General features: G+C 45.4%; 1 protein-coding gene across 1 annotated transcript in view; it reads right to left on the bottom strand.

Moving 5' to 3' along the window:
• Positions 1-19682, bottom strand: part of COL9A3 (collagen type IX alpha 3 chain) — a 34473-nt gene extending 14791 nt beyond the window's left edge. Inside the window, exons 1-15 of the mRNA XM_017815336.1 lie at positions 19494-19682; positions 18206-18283; positions 13769-13804; positions 13071-13142; positions 12765-12818; positions 8261-8296; positions 7625-7648; positions 7081-7134; positions 6396-6449; positions 5626-5667; positions 4026-4082; positions 2674-2727; positions 2196-2249; positions 1635-1688; positions 839-892 (exon numbers count right to left, since the gene is read on the bottom strand). Coding sequence (XP_017670825.1) covers positions 839-892; positions 1635-1688; positions 2196-2249; positions 2674-2727; positions 4026-4082; positions 5626-5667; positions 6396-6449; positions 7081-7134; positions 7625-7648; positions 8261-8296; positions 12765-12818; positions 13071-13142; positions 13769-13804; positions 18206-18283; positions 19494-19559 — 789 coding nt within the window. The 5' untranslated portion in view covers positions 19560-19682. The remainder of the gene's footprint in view (positions 1-838; positions 893-1634; positions 1689-2195; positions 2250-2673; positions 2728-4025; positions 4083-5625; positions 5668-6395; positions 6450-7080; positions 7135-7624; positions 7649-8260; positions 8297-12764; positions 12819-13070; positions 13143-13768; positions 13805-18205; positions 18284-19493) is intronic.
• Positions 19683-20665: the final 983 nt, after the last annotated feature.

The raw sequence follows: 20665 nt of genomic DNA, 5'->3' as shown, positions 1-20665 counted from the left end.
CCTTAAAGACCATCTTGTTCCACCCTCCACCATCCACTAGCCCAGGTTGCTCCAAGCCACATCCAACCTGGCCTTGGACACTCCCAGGGATGGGGCAGCCACAGCTTCTCTGGGCAACCTGTACCAGGGCCTCACCACCCCCACAGGGGAGAATTTCTTCCTAATATCTAAGCTAAGTCTGCCCTCATTCAGCTTAAAGCCATTATTATCCACAATATGATAGAGCCAGGGTGGAAATAATATCCACAATAAGACAGACAGGACAGTGGAAAATGCTCTTAGAGAGGCCACAGTGCTGCAGGTGCAGCTCAGGTCCTGTTTGGCTACACTAAGGAGGGTACAGGAGTCTGCCCAGTGTGCAGGTTTGGTGTTCTCCTACACCTCACCCCAGAGCTTGGCAAAAGGATGAGGATTCCATCTTCAATTCACAGCTATTCCTGCTTGTAGCAAAAATCCTTGTGAGTTGTGAGCACCTGGGAACAGACCAGGCTCAAAGAATGTAAGCTCAGAATAATGCTGATTCTTCCTCCAAAAGTAACACATATTCCCCTCTCCAGCTGCTGATGCTCAGGGAAGGGCAGTGAAGCACAGAGAGCAATGGAAACGAGGGGAACTTATTCTGGCATGGGGAACAACTGGAGGAAAGGCATCACGAGGTCTGGGCCAGGTGAAACAACATTGCTCTCACTGGAGGGAAAAGGGCAAAGGGAATAATCTGATGGAGGTGGTCAGCACACCCTCCTGTTCACTGGCAGCAGGGCTTAGAGCAGGAGGAATAAACTTCAGGCTGTGGTTGTGGAAGTCAGAGCCGTAGAGAGCCTGGGAAGTGGATACATACAGCTTTCCCTGGAGGTCCTGGGATTCCAGGTGGGCCTCTGAAACCAATGTCACCCTGCAAAGAACAGACATCACTGTAATGCTGTGGTTGGCAGAGGATGAAGTAACAGTATCCCCACCTTGTACCTCAGCCTGACAAAACACAAAGACACCACGGATTTCCTCCTCGTTTGCAGAACAGACTTGCAAAAGATCCCCCTCTGAACAACAGGTTTTAACTCTGGATCTCCCCACCTTTATCTCTCTGATACATTGATACCATTCATGGCCTTGCTCTCTTGGTAACACATTTATTCCTAAATAAATGCATGTCTTCATCAAATTCAAAACCATTCAGGCTACTGGTCAAGAGACCATGACAAGAGTCCAAAGCCACAAAGAGCTGGAGATTAACCCTGTTCTCACTGAGGAGACTTCTCATGTCCTGAAAGTCTTTGTCCATCAGTGTTTCTTTGGCTTTTTCTTGTAAAGAGACAGAACAAAAAGTGAAATGAAACCTTCCTCTTTTTTTTTTTTTTTTTTTTATTCTGCAAGATTCTTTAGCATTGTCAGCCTCGTGGGGACAGCACTTTGTCCTTCTGGTTGGAATATTTCAGTGTGGCTGGCTCTGACCCCACCAGCACCCTGGAAATGTGGATTCCCCTGACTTTGGAAGGTTGTTCTGGTGGGGGGGTGCACAGCCCACACTTTATACCTGTACAAGTTTCCCAGTGGAATTCAGTAAGGATAAGTGCAAATGGCACCTCTTACAAGACAAACTGGTGCTGGAGGGGAAAAAAACAGAAGGTTTTTCTTACTCTGTCACCAGCTGGACCCATTGGACCAGGGAGGCCTCTCAGTCCCCTCGGGCCCTAATTAAGAAAGCAAATCAGTTAAAACTCAACCACTGTTCAACACAAAAGGGCAGAACAGCACGAGGTAAAAACTCATCAACACAGAAAACATTTAGAAATAGTGAGGAACAGCAGAAAGCTCAACTTTCTGATGCACAAACAGGACACCCTTTTGGTGACAACCCCTGAGCAGTGACACTGTGCTGACAGCCCATGTGGGACATTCAGCATCCCCGTGCTCTCCAGCCCACCTCCCAAGCTCTCAAGCCAGCCCAGAGCTCAGGTCCACCAAAAAAGGTGTCCAGGGCTCTGCCAGGAACCCAGCTCTCATCTAAGGTGAGGTACCAAAAGCAGACCTAAATTAAAGCTCAGGGAAACAGCACGATTTGTTTTTTCATCAGCATCAGTTTTCACATCTGTAACTCTGCAGAGGCAAGAGCTGTTTGTGTAACCAAGGTGATTGATGGCTCCATCGAGTTCCACAGTGAAAAGGTCATGGGAATTGGGCAGAAGAGGAGGTGTTACCTGCAGGCCAACACTGCCTGGAATGCCTGGAGGACCAGGAGGGCCAGGGTTACCCTGGGAGAGAAAAATCAATTAGAAAAGAGGAGAGAGAGGCTCAACACACAGCCAGGGACCTCCCTCCCACATTTCTCTTCAGAATTATAGGCAATTTCTTCTACATGCAAGAACATTTGGATCAGTCAGGAATTTATCCAAGTGATTAATGCAGGGCTTTTCCTGAGCTGACACCCCTGCATGGGAAACAACAGGTGTCAACTCAAACTGATCCTAACATGATGATCATTGGGAAGATGAATTTTCCTGGAGAGGTAGCACGTGGTCCTACAGGCACAGCAATGGAAGTCAAAGCACTTCAGTCATAGTAACTTCTCCTTGTTCAGCCAGTTGCCTTATTTCTCCCTGTCTTCTTGAAAAATCACTTATTATGGAGCTTTTAAAGAGAAAAATCTTCCCCCATCCCTTTTAAATCAAAGCTTACCTTCTCTCCTTGTTTTCCTATTTCACCAGGTTCCCCTTTGTGACCAGTGTGTCCCTAGAAATAAGAGTTATGATTATTCACATCCCAATAGAGTCTTGTTTCAAAATTTAAATTTTGTGAGACAGCTGTAAGACCTAAATCCCCATAACATGAAGAAGTTATGGGGAAAATAATCTATAAGTGTGTACAGAGATCACTTCTGGGGGTGGCTATCCATGTACCATTCCTGTGTTAGGTACCAGTTATGATGTAGTTTCAGGAAATGCCCAGATTTGGTTTTCCAAAGTGACTTGCAGGCTGTGGGTCTCAGGATGCAATTCTCAAATACAGATCAGGAAGCAGAACTCAGTTCCCATCACCTCTGAAAATGGGGCTGAGTCACTTCTGAAAACCCCATTCTGCATCTTTAACCTCCTTTTTTAAGTCATCTTTAATATCTCCATCATCAAGCTTGCAAAGAAATACAAGTCTCACTGAAATCTTTTATATAAAACTCTGATTCAGTTTGCATCTTGGCTCCCTTCCTATCATTGTGGGAGACATCCAGACTGGCTTCAGCCATGGCAGATGTTATTCCTCACCACAAATAAGGTCCTGTGCATCATTTGCATCATAACTGGAGAGCTTCTCAGGCTTTTCCATTTCATGAGCTATGAATTTTGAGTAGTTATGCCCTAAATATTGTGTACTTGTAATGATATTTATGACTCAGTGCAGAGACCAAACAGACCCAAGAAAGGTCAGCTCAAGAGGAATTGAGAAGATTTCCCAGGAGTTGTCCCACTCCTTGCCAATCCTGCTGAAAGAACTGGAGTCACTTATTACTTAGTCTCACTGCAGGAGTGTAACCCACTGCACAGACTCCATGTGAAGAGAGGACAGAGGAGATGTTTGGCTGCTGAGGGAGATTTCCTGAGGGTTGAAACCTTGAATTTATGTACCAGAGCCCAACAACATAAACAAAAAGCTGCCTCGTGGTACACTGGCTATAAAAACAACAATTAAATTGTATTTAATTATATAAGTTATGTTTTGCTCCAGTAAGATCTGCTCCCCTGTGAGCACAACTGAAGAACAGGTGAGATTTTTACAGCTCTCAGGTCTTGGAAAGGCAGCCCTGAACTGCTGCCTCTGCTTGCTCCTGTCCATCAGCTGTGCCCCACAGGGCTTGCAGGGTGTTTTAATCCATGCTCACCCTATGCCAAGGGTTAAATTTCATTTGTAGGAATAAATCAGGCAAATGCATGGAGCCTACAGGAGACATGGACTGTGTACACAGCAGTTTAACCCCAGGGGTTCATAGTGGGGTTTATTTTGGGACACAGATCCTCGTGCAGGTGGTGTTTCCTTACCTTGAACCCTGGCATTCCTGGGGGACCTGGGGGACCCGGTGGGCACAGAGCTGGGCACTGCAAGGAACAGAAACAATGTGGTTCAGCAAACACACACAGCACATCCAGGGAGGCTGCTTTCATTCCTAGGGAGAGGTGAAAAGGTCATGTGGGTTTGGGCTCTAAATCCACTAAATCTGATGGAATCACAGCATCATGTATTGACCAGCATTTCCCTACGGAAAGGGGTCCTAGAGGTCTCAACCCCCAGCAACCCATAAAATAACAATTTATGAATGGACTGCTTCACTTTGAGCGTGGGCTGTGAGACATTCTGAAAGTTCACAGTATCCACAGTCAAAAATGCTGAAGAATCTGAGTTCCCCAGTGAATCTGGATTGGTCCCTTGTAAATCATTAGGAACATATTTAATCCTCTGCATCGATTGACCCCTATTGATTTCCTTCAGCCAACTCCCTAAGTGAAACAATGACATGTATTAGAGTTTATTGGAAGGGGACCAATAGAAAAATAACTCCAATACCTATAAGCTGGTATCTGCAAATGTTTAGGGGTGGGTGAACTCCTGGTGGGAACTCTGACTGGGAATAAATCAGAACATACATGGAAATTTAATGGAGAAAAGGGCCATACTCTAAAAACTTCATAAATAGGGAATGAGATTTTCTTCCACAGCCTTTCTTTTATTTGTTTGTTGTTTTTTTTCCTTTTAATAAAACCTCAGGCAACACCTCAGTAGCAGAAATTTAATTTTCTAGTATATTCCACAGAGTAACTTAAATTAAACTTGCAGAAATAGCATCATTTTCTATTAACTTCCACGTGATGTGCCATAAGGCAGTCTGAACTGACTCTGAGCTTTTTTTGGGGCACATCAATTAGAAAACCAAAGAAGCTGTCACAACAACAGCTGTGAAATCTGCAAATGTCACTCCCATCGCTCATGGGCTCAACACTCCTTTCATTCCCCTGAAAGAAAGGAATCAAGGCTTTCTCCTAAGGAAAGAAGCCTGACCAAAGCATATGCCCATAGGAACCTGGTGCCACCATCCATGGAAATAAACAGTGCCACACACACAACCTTTTCTGTGGCAAAGCAGGACTAGAAACATTCATGAAAAGCTGTTGTCATTTACCAAATGCTGAAGTTGTTCTGTAAATGAAGGATGTATGCAAAATGTGCATTTTGGAAGGCAAAGATCAAGGAAAAAAAATCAGCACTAGAATCAGAATGGTTTGGGTTGAAAGGGACCTTAAAGTTCATCTCCTTCTACCCCTCCCTGCCATGGGCAGGGACACCTTCCACTAGCCCAGGTTGCCCCAAGCCCCGTCCAACCTGGCCTTGAACAATTCCAGGGATGGGGCAGCCACAGTTTCTTTGGGAAACCTATTCCAGTGCGTATCTACCTCCCTGAAAAAACATTTAAATCTTGTAAATACACACACCACTCTGGTGCATTCTGTGGTGAGGTAATTTAGACCCACATCTGCAGGTCTAAATCTGTGTTAAATGGTCTGAGACTCATCCAAGTATGACAACCAAAAGTCACATCAAGGATTAAACCAAAACATATTTTCATGCTACATAAAATAAACCTACCTGAAGGTCCCCACCGCCGTCGGGAAGGGTGCCTGGAAGACCCTGCAATTCAGGAAATGTGGGATTTTAAATACAACAAGACAAACACCAGGTAGAAACACAATTCCTAGGAAATGCACTTTACAGACCCAGCTCAGCTGGATCAGCATAAGGCACATATCCAGACCCACCTACAGCCTGAACCTGGAGCATTATGAGCTGCACCAGTCCCCCAAAACAGACACATCAGGGGTGTAACCATCCTCTGGAGATGCACAGCTGGGCTTGGTTAAAAGCCTTCAGCCTTAGGTGATGAAGGCAGCAATTAAAGAGCAGCAGCTGTACCTGACTTCCTCCTGGCCTGGGGAAAGCTCCTTGGGAAAGACCTCCAGATCCCACTGTTCAACCCCCCAGAGAGGCCACAGCAAACCCAAACCAGAGACTTGCTGGCTGCAAGCCTCACTTGCTGGCCCTACAAGAACAGATCATGATCCAAGCAACCACATAAACCCTCCTTGAGAGAACAGCAAGCCCACCCTGTGCTCGGTGTGGGGCAAAGCTGGGTTGTCACCGGGTTCCTCCACTCACAGAGCACAAATAATAAACAGGAGATCAACAGATCCAAGTGCAACCATGGAAAAGTCACTGCTCTCCTCGGGGCAGGGTGTTTATGGGCTGCTGAATGCTCATGGCGATGGCAGCAAATAAAAAGGGCACGTTATGGAAGCAAGGAGAAAATTCGAGACTCCCCCCGCAGCTTTTCTCACATTTATTTGCAAGTCTCAACTTACAGGACGTCCAGGTGGTCCAGGAGGTCCTGGGAATCCTGGCAGACCAAAAGGTCCCTAAAAAGAGAGAAAGATCATAAGAATTCCCCTTCAAGGGAAATGTAAAGAGATGTGAATCGTGGATACCAAATACCAGTGTGTATTTTGAATGTGGGACAACATATCTCAAATGGGGCTAAACTGCACCTTTCCTTCTGCAGAGGCTTCTGTGACTGCAGGGAGAGAACCAGATGCACATGGAAGAACAGGGATTAGGACAGAAGGGCATATCCCTGCTTCCACTGGCTCTGCACCTCTCCAGTGGAGCTGTGGGCACTCAAAAACATGCTGTGCTTCTGCAGAAGGGGGTCACCCAGACCAGTCCTGTTCTGTGCAGTGGCTTCCTTGAGGATGCTGAAAGTACACACCAGCTGGTATCTAATCCCTGTTCTAGTGACAGTGGCTGCTCTTCTGTCCTTACTCCCAGCTGGTGAAGGAAGATATGGCTGCACATTCTTGTCATTGCAGTGATTGACTGGGGTGACCCTGCATAAGCTGACGCAAGAACAGCAGCCCATGGGCATTTGTGGGGCTCATAGTGTCTTGTGCATCTCACTTCAGAGTGGGGTAAGAGACCAGAAGTGAACCTCACTCTTCTGTGGTTGTGACACAGTCAGAAAATGAGGAGTAAGTGGCAGGAGAAACTCACAGAAGGGCCCCGAAATCCATGTCCACCCGGGAGCCCACTGGGTCCTGGAGGCCCCTGTTGGACAGAGAGAAGAGATTTCACACCCGTGCTGACCCTGACACCCCAAAGCCCAGGGCCCAGCAAACAGTCTGGCTGCACCCACTTGCCCAGTCCTCCCGAGGAGCTCCCTCCTGCACCCAGACCATCAGCTTACCAGTGAACATCAATGGAACACACTCCTGGCACCACTGTGCAGTGCCAGTCTGCATCCCTCAGACACGGGGCAGCCCTGGAATGCCCCAGAAACCCACCAGACTAAAGCTACCCCAGAACTGGACACTTCCAGTGATTACAAGGCTGCTGTGCCTTGTATTTACCAGTTTTCCCACATTAAGGGCCAGGATAGAAAACACACAAGGTCAGTGACCTGCAGGACTCCACATTCCTCTGCCTGGCACAGGAGAGGGACCCAAGGCCTGAGGTGGGTTTGTAACACTCAGGGTATCCAATAAAGCCAAAACAATAATTTAAAACTCTTTTTTGAAAAAATATTCCTATTACTTACTGGAGGTCCTGGTAGTCCTTTGCCCTGGAAACAACATTTAAAACAGTAAAAGAACACTTAGAAACTGAACACACAGGAAGAAAAGAAAACCTCTGAAAATGCTGCTTAAATTTTTTTTCTCTTCTAAGTTTTTCTTAGCACTCCCCTGTCCCTAATTATTATAATTTGCAATCAGAGCAGAGCTCATGTCTTGATAAACCCTTTTGTTGCCTCTAATAATTTGTATTCCCCTTACACTGCTGTTACCTATGAGATGTCTCTAAGAAAAGCAACGTACAGGGACACGATAGTGGGACACAGAGAGTTAGGAGGACAACATTCTAGTTTATCTGCTTCTCCTTTTTTTCCTTTTAATTTTTATTAGACATTAGGTAATGCCTAATAATTTCAATAGCATTTGGTATGTTAGTCTGCATCCCAAGCTGGTTTGCTTTATAGCATCTCAGAGACCAAAAACAGGCCCTGTGTTACCAGAACAGGTCATACATACATATTCAAGCACTTGAAATAATATATTCACTCATTCAGGCTTTGATCCCTTTGTCTGGGATATGAAGTTTCCCGTCTTCTCTTGGTGATGGTTTTGGCATAATATTACACACTTCTATTTTTTGTGCTGTTCTGGGAGGTACTTACAGCTGGTCCAGGTGGCCCAGCAGGTCCTAATGCACCCTATGGGAATAAAACAGGATACAAATTAGCAGAAATAAAAGAGACACCTCCGTATGGGTAGTCAACAATGCCTGCTCTCCTTGACACCAATCTTTGATTGGAGATTCCAGCAGTGTCCTGCAGAAACAGGACACAATTGGAGATGCTCAGCTGAATTCACAAATATAAGGACAGAAATTTATGGATAATAATGACTCTGCCATTCCTGATTAATTGCTTGATTAAAGAACATTTTAAGATAGTGGTGACGGATGTTCAGAACTGGCCCCTGCAACTTTCTTCACCATTTGCTCCTAAAAGATTAAAGAGACACTTCTGGAAGTCCCAGTTGGCCTCAGAGTAGTCTCCATGAACATCTAAACATTCATAAACTGAATTATATCTGTTTGAAATATTCTCATTCATAACACATTCATATTGTTGGTCCCATGACTAAATTATCTGAAACTATTCACAAAATTTGGACTCATCCTAGTGAATTTTATTAATCCATACATTTTCCCTTCAAGCAAAGGCAAGGATTTGGCAGCTTCTGCTTCTTCATGAGCTTCCTTTCTAGCAAATCCCCATCTCCTTTTCTGAATTTTCATTCCTACTCTTAGGCCTGACTAGAGCTTGGTGATCTTATTAAGTCACTCTTGAAGTTGTTAAGTTCCTGCTTGGCTAAAGATAAGAAGACAGAGAGACCTCCTTAACCCCTTTGCTGTATTGCAGAGTTGCCAACTGGCTGCCAGACTGTAAAATTAATTCTAGGTAGTAATTCTGAAACAGAATCACAGAATGGTTTGGGTTGGAATGGACCTTAAAGATCATTTTGTTCTGCTCCCCTTGCCACAGGCAGGGACACCTTCCATGAGACCAGGCTGCCCCAAGCCCTGTTCAAGCTGTCCCTTTTCTTTAATCCTGACCCATAAGCTCTCAGTCACCTCCTCATCCACCCCCAGTGAATGGAAATGTAAAAATGAACAAAACAAAACAAAACAAAAAAACCCCAAACAAACAAAAAACCCCACAAACCCCCCCACCCCACCCCCCCAACCAACACCTGCCGCTAATAACAACCAACAACAACCAACCAACCAAACCCACCAGGACCAAAACCCAACCAAAATTTAAAAAAAAAAAATTCCAGTGGGGGGGTTGACCCAGCCAAGAAACACTGGGTGTGTTTTGCTGACTGATGCTCTCAGGTCTGACACCCTCCTTGAAAAAGCCATGGCAGGCAGCTGGTGAGAGCAGAGTGATTTGGTCACTCCTTCAAAAAACTTTAAAAAAGGAAAGAAAAAAAAAAAGAAAGAAGCACTGGAGGGATGCAGGGACAAAGCAGGGACATCTCCTTGTCCAGGGACAAAGCAATGACAGCACGAGGCTCCCTCAGCCTCTTGCCAGCCCAAACATCCTCAAAATGCTGCACAGAAACATCTTGAGAAGGATGTCCCGAAGCAGAATTAAATGGTGTCTACCCCTAGGATGAGGAGAACAAGGTGGATGGGCAGACCTGGCAGACATCCCAACACACACTGCTGCTTGTTGTGATCCCAGGGATGACATCTGCCCCCTCCCAGTGCTCTGCGTACCAAAGGAGATTAGAAATACTTTGCCTTGTTAAGCTTAAGGAGAAAGAGGACCCAAGGCCTCATTAGGAGTGGTCTTGTGAGCAGGGGACTGTAATCCAATAAAAATCAACCCAGGGCAAACGTCAGCTCATTCATTTCTCTTGCTGCAGGTTACTCTGCTTGTCCTCCAGCCACTTTTATCTGGAGGCTGAAAGTCCCTACAACTACTGATGGTTGAAAGGGACAAGCTGGGATCTCTTCCTGCAAAGAAAACATTGAACTCCTGGCACCTCCTGACTCACACCCTAATTCTGAAACCAGCTGCATCGCCCCTTTCTGCTTTGGCCAATGTGCCAAAACGTTGGCAGAGCACCCAAAATGCACTTTAAACTCCCTAATTTTGATATCTTGGAGCGTAGAAAGTGCAACATCCAGCAGTGAACACTCCTGGTACAATTAGAGATCATCAAGTCCCTGAGTTGATGCAACTGCATCAAGTTCAGAGGAGAGACTCTAATTTACATCTCAATTTTAATAACATTGTCTGACTCAAAGCATTCTCCTGGTAACAATGTTCTTTCTCCTTTGATTAGAAAACAATATCATCATAATTTTCACTTTATAATAATAAACTTCGTGAGTACACAACTATGGAGCATAGAAAATACTTGATTATTATGACATTCATAAATAAGAATTAACAAGTACGTTTTTCTTATTGCTTACAGTGCAAAGCAACAAACTTCAAAATGGCCTTCAAAAACTTTCCAATGAAGGACACCAGTATCTAGAACAGAGGCAAGAACCCAGCTCATTCCCAGCTGAAAAGAAAGGATTTCTAAAATTGGAAAAACAAGCAGGCTTGATCTAATCAGTCTGTAAGCAGAACCATGAGAAAAGCTAATGGATGCTGAGAGCAATAGGAGATATTGAAGATAAAAGCCCTTTTGTGTGTGCCTGCCTGCACTGCTCTGTGTCCCTGGTCTGATGGGAATCACTGTAGGACTGAAGGCATGTGACAGAGAGAGGAAAGGAAATGTTGGGCAATAATGTGTTACTGAAAACTGGCTTCCATGAGCCCACTTCCCTAAACAGCTTCACTCTCAGACACTCCAGTCCAGAAAAATAAATTTATTTAGAAAAAAAAAATCACCATGTTAAGCATGAATTCAAGCCCCCAACAGTAAGTAGACACCTTATTTCAGTGAGTCGTGTGAGACTGAAATATGTTCTAAAAGACAGAGAGAAAAAAGGAAGTCGGGATAACAACGCTGTCCATTCAGAGTACCAAAGCTTTTAGAGGTTTTCCCTTCTCCCAGGTTTTTATTAGACCAATTAAAACAATTTTCCAGATGGACCACTGACCCCGAAAAGCTCCCATGAATGATGGCAGGTCCCAGGTTTGCCCCATGCCGACAGATTGAGTTACAGGACGTGGGAAAGCACATCAAACCAGAGCATGGAGCGAGGGCAACTCTGTCTGGGTGCTCCCACCACAGAGCTGAAGAGGAAGTTCTGGTGCCCAGAAATTATCTGCTCAATTACCCTGAGAGCCAGGAGCTGTGTGCTAACGTGGGCATGGGCAAACACGGCCACCCAGCACAGAACAGGGGCACAGAACTGCCCACTGTGTGTGGTCCTGAGCTTCTCTGGTTTAGAAATCAGGGATCAGTTCCCAGAAGGTGCTGGACTCCTGCCACAGACCGTCTGAGAGTGGCCAGGATTTTGCAGCTCTGGATCTCTGGGGAGAAAGATGGGCACAAGGGACAGGAAAGGAGTGGGATTTAGTGTGGTGGTGATGGACAGAGGCTTGGAGCTGTGACCAAGACACTGGGAAATGTGACCAAGGCACTGGGAGCTGTGACCAAGATGCTTGGATCTGTGGCCAAGATATTTGGGTCCTGCCACTCAACATTCCCGGTGGCCACGCAAACTTCACCTTGCACATGGGAGAGGAAGAAGAACGTTCCAAACACACATGCCTGTATCACTCAGCCCTTTGACTGAATGAGACAGCCTGTAGGTTTTTGTGCTTTGAGCAACTCCTTGGGGCAACAAACAGATTATTGAGATATACATGTTACCAAAATCCACCTTTTTTAACCTCTGTGTGCTGTGATTTGCATCCAGCCCATCACTGCAGCCCTGAGTTCAAGAGGCCAGTAAGCCAGCTGTGGGTACAAGCCTCATCTTCCCAGCTGGGACACAGGAGAATAGCCATGCTGGATCACAATCTGTGCTGAGTGGCTCATTAAGGTTTAGTCCTTAATGTCACAAGGAGGCCTAAGAACCTTTCTGGCCCCACTGTGGATGATCTGAAGGACATCTGTAGCATCCCTGGCAGTCATTACTCTATCCCTGTGGTGCCCCTTAGCAGAGCTGTAATATGCAGGAAGCAGAAAAAACTCTTATTTCTTGCTAAGCTGGTTGGGGAACACTATGGCCAAGCAACTAATAATGCAACCATATGGACAGCCCCAGAAATAATGAAAGGCAAAAGTTTAAATAATTAATCCACAGTAACAGTAATTATAAACATAACAGAGCTGCCTACTCAGACTGCAAATAAAGGCCAAATTAGCTTCACTTTGACAAACTTCATAATTAAGTCTGTTGACTGCTTCAAGAAACTTTTTGGATACTTGAAATATCACTGGAGTTGTTCTGCACTGGTACTCCCAACACTGAGGCAACTCAAGCCTGTTCAAGGCCACGTGAAAGAAAGGTGGGTCTCATGCCCTGCCTAATTAAAAGCCACCTGGGACTTCATTTCAAAGGTCCAAGTATTCTGCAAGGGTTTACATCAGAATCAACACTTGAATGTCCCCAGTTTACATAGGAATGAGAAAACCATCAGTACAATCAGGAAAAATGTTCATTTAAAGGGATTTAGGATCTCATGTGGTACTCACACGGTCTCCTGGAGGCCCATTTGGGCCAGGTGGGCCATCAGTTCCTGTTAAACCCTGTAAAATAAAAAAAAAACAAACCAAAACAGTGTCAATTATGTGCCTCAAAATTCTTCTCACACTCCTTAATTCAATCAAGAGAGGCCCTCAACTCTTAAAATTGCTCCTGATATGTAACACATATATGTAGATCCAGGACCAATTTTACTTCTCCAGCAGAAACAGAAAAGTTGATGAGACACTTCAGGAAAACACTTGTGCCTATGTGAAATATTTAAAGGACTTTAGAGAAGATGATGAAATACTCACATCCACTCCAGGAAGTCCAGGCAATCCAGCTTCACCAGCTGCTCCAGGCTTCCCTGGTGCACCTTTTGGCCCCTACATCAGATAAACAGGCAATTATTTTCCACATAATAACAAGAGAAATGTGGCATGTACTGATGCAGGCTACAAGAGGGAAGCTCATTTGTTGATGTGTCAGTCTTACACTGTGCAACATGGAAGAATTCCATGAAAGGAGATGAATCTTGCTACGAATCCATATCCAAATCCTGAATTCATTTCAGTGTTATAGCTCAGTTCCACATACTCATAAGCTGTTCTTAGCAGGGGCTAGAAAGGGATGTAGCAGGTGGCCAAAGCTGTGCCACCAGGTACAATTTTGAGCACCCCCTGGCAGAGTGAGGGGCTGAAGCAGACTCAGACCAATGCCAAAAATAACCATGTATACCTGGCTTGGTGCCAGTTTCATTATACTGGTGCTGCACCAGATGCTTTATTTCGTTAATTTGTTTAATTTTCATTTCATTTCATTTATATCCTCAGTTAGCAATGAAGTAGGAGAATGTGTTAGACCCTTGGACCAGTGCTGAGCATCCCCAGTCCTGCATACTCTTGGTAATTCTGCAGCAGGTGAAGAGGAAAGTGAGGCAGGAAGTGTCAGCTCATGCCCTGTGTCCCTCTCAAAAGGTTGAACAAGTCAATATCGACCAGAAAATACTTACTGGTGGGCCTGGCAAACCAGGAGGGCCTGGTTCTCCCTAAATGAAAGAGAAAAGATGTCAGTGTTAGTGCAGAAACTCTCTTTGCTGGCTTTTTCCAACAGCGTTCTTCCCAACTGTCACAGAGCTCAAATCTTCCTTTGTGCCCATTCCAAGATTTTCCACTCTCAGTCTCATGGAGCTGATGCTCTAAATCCTGCTAACCCCTAGGCAGGATGAGTCTGGATATCCTTTTCCACACCCACAACAGCAAATTTAGTGAAACCCACATCCTCAGCCTTCCAGGGAGAACCAGTGCTCTGCAATGGTGTCAGCACCTCCAACTTTTTCCAGACACAGAAGTTGTTTGCACTTGGGGTTGTGTGCAAGCGGGGCAGCGAGGAAGCTGGAGGCTATCAAAGCTTCCAAACACCTTCCTGACGAAACAGAGGGATACAGGGATAAGCACCAGGTATCCCAGGCACAGTAGGAAACTGTGGTACTGCCAGGAGCTGGGGGCTACCAGAAAGTGAAGAATGAACAAACTGTCTACAATGATTTTCTTCATATGACTAAACCTGGACAGGAAAAGCAAATGAACAAAGCCCCCAACTGATTTCCACCTAATCCAATTGCACAATCTTGATCAAATACAATTTTTGTAAAATATTTCAAAAGCACTCATTTTTTTTCCCCTATTCGAATGGAAAACTACTTTTAAAAACAGCATTAAAGGCATTTGGGAGACGGTATTTCAAAAGTCTTTAATCACTTCTAGCTCAATCAGCTGTAATGTCATTCAGACCCCCGATAATGAGATATCTGTATTTTATTGTTAGTCCCCCAAATGAAGCAAATATTTGTAAACAGCAGGAGCTTCACTGGAGCTTGGTTTCCCAACTCATCCCACAGAAAATCACTTCGTGTACCAGTCTAGATGGTACCCTGCCCTCCTGGCTTTGGGATAAGTGCACTGAGCATTGTGAGAGGCTCAGGGATTGTGGGCAAGCAGAGGGGAAGGGGCATTTTGATATCCTGGAAGAAGAAAATCTATATGGAAAATGGGTGGTTATTAACAGAGCAAGGCTGGAAATAACACCATCCCACCATGGCCCTGGTAATTAGGAGCCAGGAGGCGGGATGCAAAGCTGTGGAATTTATAGCCTGTTTCTATATTTACTGTGCAGTCTGTGGGCAAATCTTTCCAGACTGGCTGCCTTGAGTTGCTCAGGCAAGGATTTATGTACTGCAGAGGGGGACTGACCAGAGGGTCCCTGAACAGAAGGATCTTTATGCTCTGTCTTGCTGAAGCAACTCCTTCACTACCCTTTGCCTACAGCTTTTCCATAAATAGTTATCAGTATCATAGGTGGGGAAGGTCCTTTGGTGAGGAGATGAAAGGAGCACTTCTTTTGAAATGAAAGGGCATCTGGAAATGGCAGCAGAGGTGGTTTACTCCCTTCTCCATCACCTGAGGTTGCCAGCCCCTTGCAATTTTTCCTTGCCTGTGTGATGGCAGATCTGCACAGCAAGGTCACAGCATCAGCAAAGGCTGTTGGGGACCATCTCAGACCTTGATCCTGCCATTGTGGACCCCTGTGGGGACTCTGCAGGAGCACCAGAACTTCAGAGAACTGAATCAAAAGCCTACTCAGTGTTTATACCCCTAATGCCAGATCACTGGGAATTAGAGGCAAGGGTTGTCAGCAAAAGGAAATGCTCTCCTGGTGCTGTGTGAGAGAGAAGGAAGTTTACTGTTTCTCAGCAAGTCTAGCCAAGAGAAAGAAAGCAGCGGAAGAAAAAAAAAATCCTTGATTTTTGAAAAGTGACAATTGCTTATTAGCAATTTGGGGAATTACATCCCCAGAAATAATTCACAGGAACTTGCCACTAATTCCTTTGATCACAACATGCTGTTTCTACTCTTGGGAGAGAGATATTTTTCTTGTTACTGAGTCTGAAATGTGAAGTGTGTTAAAGGCTTCAATTATGAAATATTTCAGAGGCACTTAATGTTGCAGCTCCCACTGAAAGGCAGGAATGAAAGCAGGACCTTTGAGAAATTGTGCTGATGGGGTTCATCCAAGGAAACATCCTGAATAATTCAGCTGCATGTTCTGCATCTCTCACTGCTCACAGCTGATGGTAAGGGATGGCTGAACACCTCAGCAGCACTCATCCAGCTCAGAGACACCCAGCAACACTTCCTACACTGCATTCATCCAAAGCCATCTGTGAAGATGGCCTGGCTGGAGTGGCTTACAGAGTTCAGGAAAGCTGCACAGATACAGTCCAGAAAATTTCTGACTGCAATTTTAAAAAAGTCTTATCACCAAAAGAAAAGAAATAAAATAATGGTTTCATTCTGCAGTGGCACATTTGGTGCTGCCACTAAGGATCCAGATGATCCTCTCCATGCAGCACTAGGAAAATGCAGAGCAGTGCTGGATTTTATATACCATCATTTTTTTGGAGGGCACGGACAAAAAAAGGGCAACCCTTAAATGGGGAGGCTGTGTGACTGTGCTCAACACCAGCCACAGCCCTGTATCTCTTCTATGCAATTCCTGAAAGGACTCAGTGTCCTGTTGAATAACAGGAACCATCCTGGTGTCTGACCCTGGGAAGCCAGACCATCTCACATGAACAGGACACCTGACATCCTATATCCATAGGAGGGATGGAGTTCAAGTCTGTTCAAATGTGAGAGTATTCCTGCACAGCCAAAACCCCAGGCTGAAGCTGGGACTGCAGGACTTTGCACTTTAAATACTTTACTCAGCTGTTTGATTTATTAGGACAACATTCTTCATATTAATTAGAAATTATGTAGTTCTGTCCCACAGGGAGCCTTCCAAAGCTCTTAGTTGTGGATGAAAAGGTGTAGGTTCACATGATCAGCATTTCCCAGGGCTCCTGTTTCCAAGAGCTATCGGAAGTGATGCCGGTGCTGTTCCAGAGTTGAAGTCCAAAATATTCTGTAGAAAGCAGGAACTGAAAAACTACAGGTTTCTTTCCAATTGCCTCTCTGCAAAAGTTGAAACTTGAAGTCAGAAGGGCTTCATCCTTTCCAAACTCTTGTTTTTCCCTCCGTACAGAATCACAGCCAGCCTTTCCCAAAACTCACTGGCCACATGGATGCCCAGCTGCAGGGACTCTACAGGCTCACTGCTGTGAACGGGAACACACGTCCTTTACCCTCTTCCAGGGCACCCCTTAAGCCTTTTGTCACATCATGAAAAACAGCAGAAGCTGTAAAGGTACCAGCTCTGAACTTCTCATGCTACAAAACCAGAGCGAGATTCCCAGTAAAACAGCCTCTGTTAGCTGAAAGGACACTTGGAGGGACCGGCTGGAAATCAATGAGGTTCTCTCTTCAGACCAGCCTGGCTCACAGAGCCACTGGGAAAGCTCACCACTGCAGACACAAACACTCCTTGTTCACCAGATTCCAGGGAACTCATACAGCTTTTTTTTTTTTTTTTTTTTTTTTAACCTCCTTATCCAAAAGAAAATGACCTGCATGGAATGAATAGATTTTTTTCAAGGTTGCTTAAAGGCCCAATTTCCATAAATGTACTTCAGACCAGCTTTAAAAAACCCTGAACTAATCCATAAGCAGCTCAGACAAGCACTACTCAAATTGGAAATCGAAGCAGAAACCCAGACTTTTGCATTTGATGTGGTCTTGTTGAAGGTCCCTCTGATGCTCATTTTATCCACTTCCAACTACAGGGCACAATTCAGTCCTTATCCAACAGATACATGGAAACAGTATTTTTCATTTCTATGGAAACATCAATGAAAATTAACAGAACAAGCTTTTCTCCTCCATTAAGTCCTGGGGTCCGTGGTCTTCTACCTCCACAGGAGGTACTGAAAGGAGCTGCCTGCTGAGACAAAGGTTGTCCATTTCAGTTGCCTTTTGGGCCACTATAAACTCATGTCTGGCAACACACGAGCCAAATCCTGACATCTCTCGCGCCAAAATTAGGGATAACCATGCTGAAAATGTTGATATAAAATAAAAGAGCAGTGTCCAGTGCTGCATATTTGACTTTCTTGTAGCCTCTTTAGAGATGGGGATGCTCTGAGGCATCACATAAACCTCTCTCTGAAGTACTGAACGTGCAGTAACCCCAGCACACACTGTACCCCTGCACTCAACCCTACACAGATCCTAACACCAAAAGAGAAATATTCTACTTTGCAGGCAGGGTCATGAACCCCTGAGCTCTCCCTTGAGAAGGGGATTTATCCTGAAAAGAACCTGAGGCCACTCAGCACCTCCACTCGCTGTTCTGGCTCTTGCAAAACGAGGTCTCTTAGGAGGAGGTTGGTTCTCCAGGTCCGCCCACCCCTGAAGGATGTCCAAAGAAGAACAAGAGCAGCTTCTCTGCTCCGTTGGCTCTGCCTCTGCCCCACCCCTCACCCCGAGCCTGCCCCCGCCGCATCACTCACATCAATGCCGTCCTTGCCAGACGGTCCAGGGGGTCCTCGTGGTCCAGGAGGGCCTTGTGGTCCTACTCTCTGAAGGGACTAGGGGAAAATGAGAGACAAGAGTTTATTTTTGCATCAGAAGAAACACATGGGCTGGATCAGAAAGCAATGGCCAAGTCCTACAGCTTAACCCTAAATCTGCACTGACCCTCCCTCCCTCAGGGCCCCCTGCCAGCCAGGGTGGGCTCAGAGTTGCTCCAGATTGGTGCAAGGCTTTTTGGAAAACCTCTTTTGATTGAGCACATCCTCAGGGCTCCCCAGCTTGTTTAACTGGTGGCTTATCCTGGGAATCAAAGCTGGTCACTGGGCAGCAAATGGGTTTGGTCATATAGGAAACAGTTCTCCCTGCCCACAAGCACGTTCTGGTTTGGGCAGAGGGGGAAATGCAAAGCCCACAGAACATAGGGGCCAAGTGCTTGGCAGTAATAATTAATTTATAGTCCCAGGCTGATGGGGTGATGGAAAAGCCAGGCAGACACCAATGAAGACAGGAGGAGAAAGAGAAAGTCTCCTCTCTGAGAAGGATGCCATTTGAAAATCTGGGATTTTGGAAAGGTGGGGAAAGGAAAAAAAAGGTCCAATAAATGACTTCTGTATGGAGAGGGCTCCAGAGAGTAACTTGCTGTAGCTTTAGGGAACAAAGGTTTCATTGTAGAAGTAGCTCTGCTTGCAGCAGATGAGGGCAGCTCTGAATTCCCAAGCCAGGCTGCAAAAATTCCTCACTAACAATGAAAAACCTCACTGAGGAGTCACTTCCCCACACAACAATATTAACACCAGACAGGGAAGTTTAATACAGCTCCACGTCCGAAGTGAACGGGGTTAAACGCCCTGCTTTATAAGTGTAAAACTTGAAAATTGATTGAAGGAATAAATAAGAAATTCTGATTCAAATAAAGACCCAGATCAGATCAGATCAGATCAGATCAGAGCAGTCTCACTGAATACCTGTTACTTCAGTGTAAAAGAAAACTGTTTCTCTTACATCCACAGGTCTCCCCCTCTCCCAAGGCTTTCTCTCTCATAACTGCAGTCCTGAATGGGAAGACAACACTTTCATGGAAATATAAAGCAGTGGTTTTTACACCGACCCACACAGGTACAAACCCACATGCACACTTTTAATAAACTTTAGACTAATAATCTGCCTATTACCACATTTCACCCCACAGGCACAACATACACAGATCACTCTTTTTTACCCTTGCAGGTTTTCTCTCGAGCATAAAACACAAATGAGGTTTCTCACCTGAGCCGATGCTGTGACTAAAAACTGACACAGGGAGAGGAGCCCAAGAGTGGAGAATCCGGCCATGGTGCCCAGGCTCTGCCTCTCTCCGTTCCTCCTGGGCAGCTAAACCCTTTCTCCCCCAGGGTCCAGCAGATCCCTCCTCCTCCTGGGTCTCAGCTTACAGAGCAGAGACTCCTTGCCTCCAGATAAACCTGTGGCTCCAGCTGGAGGGGCAGAGCTCGGGAGCAAGGCAAGAGGGGCTGAGCCTGGAGGAGAGGAGGTTTCAGGAGGAGGTGGGAGAGGGAGGGGGAGCAGCAGGCAGCCAGAGCAGCTCTCATTCATGCCCTGCTGGGCAGCCCCAGGCTCCAGCAAGAGGAGCCTACAGAAGAACTGGACTGGGAGACATGACACAGGAGCAAAACTGGGCTGCTCCAGCTGGAGATGTAAAGCTGTTCCTCGGGTCTCACCCAGGGCATTTCTCAAAGCCCATCACCACCTCTGGGCTGGACAGGTAAAAAGCAACACAGAGCGAGTTATTCAGTGCCTGAGGCCACCTAACTTCAGTAGAGACATTAATATACCTGAAATGAGTGCAAGATCACCACAGAGAAATGCCCTTACTGCTTTACGAGGTGCTTTGTTAGTTTGTTATTTTTTAGAGTGATCTGAAGAACAACAAATGATTTCTTGGAAAAGTGACGAATCCTGATCAGAAAACAGATAATCACAGATGCATACAAGGAGGAAGGAAAAAAGAGAAACATCCTTAAAGCCACAGAAAATATTTGAAATATTGGAAGGAAGAAACAGGAGGACCAATTCCCAGACAGGTGATCCCAAATGCCAATATATTCACGGAGATGTATCCTCTGTAAATAGCTTCATGCTTCCTTTTATCGATTAAAGACAATTTCATCCAAAGTAGGGCTTGGAAGTGGAGAAGAACAGGGCAAGATTCATCAGAACTGAAATGACACAGCTCACTTGGTTAAGAAGACGAGAGCAGAAGTGGAAAAGCAAAGTTTAAGAAATGAAATACCAGGTTTCAGTTTGGCATCCCTTGCCAGGAGGTTTGTATGAGTACACAGTGTGTGTCTGTCCAGCTCCCCAGCAGTCAATATTCCACTAACCTTGACAGAGGGATAAAGAACTCAAAGATTTACAAAGTTCCTGCAAGCTTTTGTGGAACA

This window comes from Lepidothrix coronata, unplaced genomic scaffold, assembly GCF_001604755.1.
Source record: "Lepidothrix coronata isolate B3197 unplaced genomic scaffold, Lepidothrix_coronata-1.0 Scaffold49, whole genome shotgun sequence".
Lineage (NCBI taxonomy): Eukaryota > Metazoa > Chordata > Aves > Passeriformes > Pipridae > Lepidothrix > Lepidothrix coronata.
Note: the sequence above shows the minus strand (reverse complement) of the source record. Positions and strands in the feature narration are given on the sequence as shown.